Below are 6,000 nucleotides of genomic sequence, written 5' to 3' on the forward strand. Positions count from 1 at the left end.
TTTTTTGATTGCTGAAATGAATCAATTTTGTAGTATTTTCATACTCAATCCTTATATTTCGCCACCCTTTTTATTTTATCGCCACCCCCTCTGAGTAAATTACCATTTTACCCTTACTTTATAAAAAATTAACAACATTGCCATTAAGGGTAAAATTCCTATATATACCACACTCCAACTAAAATTATTTTCACTACAACTAAATACAACTCACTAAAGCTAAATCTCGGAGCAAAAATTAAGTACAATCCCCAAATTATTAATCGAGGTAAGTTATTTTTAATTTAATTAGTTGCAAAAGAAAAAAAAAATTTCAAAACGAGGCGCCCAGATCTGGGCGGCTGGACTCCGGTTCAGGCGCCCAAAATTAGGCGCCTGAACCGGGGTACAGCCGCCCAGATCTGGGCGACTGTTTTGAAATTTTTTTTTTTCGTGTATTTAAGATTAATTAATATAAATTTTGAATTATTATTGGAAATTTGTATGTTGTAATGTGTAATTTTTATATTTTTTAGTAAATTTTATATATTGTTTTGAATGCAAAAGAAAAAAAAATGAAAGGGAGGCGCCCAGATCTGGGCGCCTCCTTTTTAATTTTTTTTTTTCGGTATATTTAGGAATAATTAATTTAAATTTTGAAGTATGTTATTATTGTTGTTAATGTTATTATTATTAATTTTATTTTTATTATTATTGTGATTGTATTTTTTTTTATTAAATATATGTTAATGTTATTATAATTAATTATGTTATTATTAATGTGATTGTTATTTTTTTTATTATTAAAAATATGTTCATGTGTTGTTTTATAAATTATTAGTGTAAATTTGTATGTTAATTTTTTTGTTGTTAAATTATTATTTATCTTTGAATAAAACTGTAAAAATTGTAGAAAATGGCTGGTAATCAAGGAAAAGGAAAAGGTTTTTTTAGGCAATTGTTGAGAGGTAATAGTTCAAGGCCTACTTTACTTAGAGGGGACCCGCATGAGAGGGGGGGTGACGGGTTCTGCTAGGAGGGCTAGGCATGAAGAGGCTGTCAGACACAGTGAGGCCCAAAGGTCGAGTACGCTGAACCAAGTGCGTACTCCTATTGATGACCAGGCTGACAGCCTCCAGAGTAGTTGGGGGGTTTATAGTGATGATGATAATGATGCTGATGATGTTCAGTTCCAAGCTACTGAGTCTCGCCAATTGGACTGGGCTGTTGTTCGCGGCCCCGACGGCAGATTTGCCCGGGGCGGCCCGAGTTCTTCTGCCGCATCTGAGCGCGTAGGACGTAGTTTTGTCGATAATCAGCCGCCACAGGAGAGCAGGCCCTCACAGTCCACTAACACGGACTGGTTAGTGACATCACCCCAGCCCGGTGGGCCGACAGATACGCGACTGATCCCTAGCTATGGCGGGCACATAGCTAAACTTATTTATGACGGCTCCGAGCATACGCCTCCGATTCTAGATTGCCGTATTAGGAAGAGACCGGTGGAGTCCATCATCGGACTGAAGGATATGTCCGATGCGCTAAACGATGTTCTACCTGCCACTTCCCTCGGCCGACTACCGGTCATTATGCACCAGCACATCGATTGTGCTTTGATATCTGCGTTCGTCGAGAGGTGGCAGCCGGATACGAACACCTTCCACATGCCCTGGGGAGAGATGACGACTATGTTGCACGACGTGCAACGCATATTGGGTATTTCTATTGAAGGTTCTCTGCCGGCTGAGCCTTCGGAGGCGGAGTGGGAGGTTGGTATCACCAATCTGTTCGAGGAGCCTATGTCTGAGCTTCGGCGTAAAGGTTCATTCACCGGCGGATGCATAACCGTTGCTGAATTGATGCGGCTGTGTCATAGGTCGCAGGCCATGGTTACAATGACGCTAGGAGTCTGAGCAGTGCCGAAAATATCTCTCAATCCCTGCAGCACCCACGAATACGACACAGCCGCCTCATCTCGCATCAAACAAAACGCAACCAAGAAATTGTGATTGGTTGGCGTCATTCCGATCACTTCACATAGTGGCCACTTTTGTTTGTTCGTTTTGTACGTTGTATCTATCAGCACAACATACGGCCACGTACGTATCATTTGGATAGAGGTAGGATTTGCAATTAATAGTCTGCTCAATTGCCCTTCGTTATCCAAGTCTGTCCAGACCACATAATTAAGTTCTGTGGCCATATGAAGACAGTGTTGAAGGGGAGTCCTACCCTCCATCTCTTCTCTCCTTATTGATTGCCTAATACTATATATCTGATTCATACTAGCATAAAAACCAGGAAAATTATCTCTAATAGAATTCATAATAAAGGCCGGTTGCATTCCGGTTGCACTAAGCTGTCGTATGTGCTCCCGAATATCTACATTAATCTTATTCGCCCTTACATGACCATCTATGTACATTAAGAACAGGTGGTTATGTTTTCTTTTTTCACCAGGATACACCCTTACCGTCCAAGGTCTTTCTGGTGGTTTACGACTACTTCCTACAATCATAAATTTACACCCGCAACTTCTACTTTTAGAACCAAGTCGGGCAGTATTATCTAGATTATGTACATCACCCCTAATATTACCATAGCGGTGACATCTTAAATAGACACTAACTCTAGAACGTCCTTCTTTCTTTTTATAAGAAGCACGTGTAAATTGAAAACCGATTGTTATTGCTATCGCATCGGCCCAACTATGTAACTCATCTAAGGAGATAAATTCCCTATCCGTAACAAAGCTACCGGAGTAGTCTACGTTGTCTCCAAAGTTTTCAAACTCCTGCAAATTTGAAATATAAATAATATAAATTAAGTACATTAATGACTACAATAATAATAATAATAATAATAATAATAATAATAATAATAATGACAACAACAACAAATTAAAAACATTACGTAAATAAATGAATCTAAAAAATTTAAAATTATCAACAATAAAAATTATAATAATGACAAGATTAAGTAACAATTTTAATAATAATATAAATATTACGTAAATAAAAAAATCTTAAAAATTTAAATTTATCAACAATAAAAATTTATACGTAAAATAAAAAAAATTAATACGGAAAATAAAAAATAGTACTAACAATAATAATAATAATAATTTAAAAAAAATTAATACGAAAAAAAAAAAAAATCACAGCCGCCAAGATTTGTGCGCCTGAACTATGGTTCAGCCGCCCAGATTTGTGCGCCTGAACCATGGTTCAGCCGCCCAGATCCGTGCGCCTGAACCATGGTTCAGCCGCCCAGATTTGCGCGCATTTTTTTTTTTAAAATTTTCTAACGACAACTTTACGTACCGCATCCGACTCATAGTCGCTTTCGTTAGCCATATTTAACCAATTACGGGTTACCACTTCTTTAACACTTTTTAGAGAGATAGTACCAGTTTTTAGAGAGATAGTACCGTGTTTGAATTCGTACTTCATACGTATCTCAGAATTCCATATATATAGACAAATCTTACGCATTAAATTCTTATTAGTGTTATTAAGCGTGATTTACATTTATTAATTAATTTTTAAGTATAGTGGCAATTTTGTAATTTTTTTAAATACAGGGGCAAAAATATAATTTTACAGGGGGTGACGATAAAATAAAAAGGGGTGGCGAAATTTAGCGACTCCCTTTTCATATTATCTATATTATGTTCTATTATATATGGTAATTATTTCATAATCAATTATGCAGTGATCAATTAGATGTCGGTTAACATGCTATATAGTAAATAGGAATCAATTCCTATTTTGGTTGGAATTTGGCGCAATATTTTTTGCTCAGAAGATGTCACCTGTCCCAAGGTGATTTTTGTATTAAATTTCTTTCAATAACAAGGGTTTTCAAAATGAATATTATAAAAACATTCTACACTCTTGATTTGAATAAGAAAAAAAATTTAAAGTCATGATCGAGTCAAAAACACTGATTGTAAAGATCACTATCTTACACATAAAAAAATACTATATCATACATCTAAAAAATGTTCGTAATATATAACATAATATCATTTTTTGTATATACAGTGACTAACAAAAATTCTCTTTTATCCTTTTCAATATATATATTACCAACTATCTCCGACATCAGTACAATCACTTCACCGGATGACCTGCTAAATGACCGTTGGCCAAGATAAATAACCTTAACTTTCAATAAAATAAATTAATCTAACCTAATTTACCCAATTACCTCCAATTAAACCATTTTTCCCCAACCTCTCTCTAACCCTCCCCAAACACCACCATTCTCCCATCCAAACACTACTACCACCACCACCACCACCACCACCATAAAAAGCTTGTGAATTTTTTTTTTTTGCTGATTCTTTTAACCTAATTGATAAACTTATTACCAATTTGCTTGCTGAAATTGCTCAAACCCTAATTTTCCCCTCAATTTCTCCTCAAATTCTTCATCATGATCTTCCCCTGATAACATTTTAACATCTCAAAGATTTACTCTTTCAATTTCATCTACTAAAACTACACCAGATTTCTAGCCTTATCAATCCTAAACCAATTACTTAGCGTTCCTATCCCAGGATTCCCAACTTCCCTCATGCTCCCACATACCACATATCGCCTTTCACTTTACTGATCATCTTTAGTCAAACTCCATACATTTGATGGGACACGGATCGAGGCGACATCGAATACCATATTGAGATCTGAAGAAACAGGGATTGTTTTGTGTTTTGTGTTCACAGGAAAGAATTTTAGAGGCAACCCATTAGAGACTTCCTGATTTTCTTGGGATACAACCCAAAATCGAGGACATAAAAACAAAAGGCAGGCACTGAAAAGAAAAAAGATGCAGCCACAAACTACGCCGCTCCCAATTTTGTTCGAATTAGGGTAATCCATTTTTCTGAGCTTAAAATTAAGACCGGACATGCTAAGATGTAGCATATTCATTCCAATGTGTGAGAGACAACTTCTCAAAGACCTTGACTTCAATGGTGATTCCTGGGTCAAATCCATGAGAGCTTCTTCTCCTACTCATTTCAAATCCATTCTTTCTCTTTTGATTTTCTTTCCCTTGAGTTTCATAATATTCCATTTGAATGTGGAGTCAATGATATTTATAAACTACTTAATGGTCTGGTTGACCTAGACCTTAGTTTAAATTCTCCGGTCAGCCTTTGCCTTCGGATTTTAAGGGGTTGAAGAGTTTGAGAACTATGGCGGTTGGGAACAATAAACTTTTGGGTTCATTTCCAGATGGATTCGAAGGGGTTGAGGAGTTTGAATGGTGGTGTCAGGGTGGGAAAATGGTGGTGTTGGGGTGGGAGAATGGTGGTAATTAGGGTGGGTTAGAGAGAAATTGAGGAAGAACCGAAGAAGGGTTTAATTGGGATTAATCGAGTAAATTAGGTTAGATTAAGAAATTTGATAAAAAGTCAAAGGTAATTTACCTTGGTCAACAGTTATTTAGCAGGCCATCCGGTGAAATGGTTGTATAGTGTCGTGTTTATTAATTTGAAGGCTGTTGTTTGTAAAAAAATTTTAAGACTGTTTATTTTAAAATGACAAAATTTCAATGTTGTAGTTAGTAATATATATATATATATATATATATATATATATATATATATATATATATATATATATATATATATATTGAACCGTGCGAACCTTGTTGGTTTTTTAGTAAAAACGTGTTACTATTTTTTTCTTTGATTATTATAGATGAAAAGTAACACGTTTTTACCAAAAAAAACACTTTTCAAAAGTGTTACTTTTACATCAAAAAGTATTATTTTTCAAACCATAAAAATTTCACACAAAATAATATGTTTTTGCCAAAAAATAATATGGTTCGCATGGTTCACACTCAAGCACAATTCGCAAGGAACTTTTCCCTATTATGCAAAAGATGAGAAGGAATCTGATGCGTTGATTTTATTCATGAACGGTTTTATTTCACTACTGCATTTTCTCCATTATGCACGCGGTTCAATATGATTTAATCTGGTTTTTATAATTTTTTAAGAAATTA

The 6,000-nt window shown here is 35.4% G+C and overlaps 1 protein-coding gene across 1 annotated transcript; it reads right to left on the bottom strand.

The window, feature by feature from the left end:
- Positions 1-4,454: 4,454 nt before the first annotated feature.
- Positions 4,455-5,126, bottom strand: LOC130815396 (uncharacterized). The gene has a single exon (XM_057681857.1). The coding sequence runs from the start codon at positions 4,980-4,982 to the stop codon at positions 4,593-4,595; it is 390 nt and encodes a 129-aa protein (XP_057537840.1). The 5' UTR covers positions 4,983-5,126; the 3' UTR covers positions 4,455-4,592.
- Between the last annotated feature and the right edge of the window lie 874 nt (positions 5,127-6,000).

This window comes from Amaranthus tricolor, chromosome 6 (genome assembly GCF_026212465.1).
Source record: "Amaranthus tricolor cultivar Red isolate AtriRed21 chromosome 6, ASM2621246v1, whole genome shotgun sequence".
Classification (NCBI taxonomy): Eukaryota; Viridiplantae; Streptophyta; class Magnoliopsida; order Caryophyllales; family Amaranthaceae; genus Amaranthus; species Amaranthus tricolor.

Excerpts from the sequence above, each read along its gene's own strand:
- LOC130815396 (XM_057681857.1), bottom strand. The coding sequence starts at position 4,982 with ATGGATTTGACCCAGGAATCACCATTGAAGTCAAGGTCTTTGAGAAGT.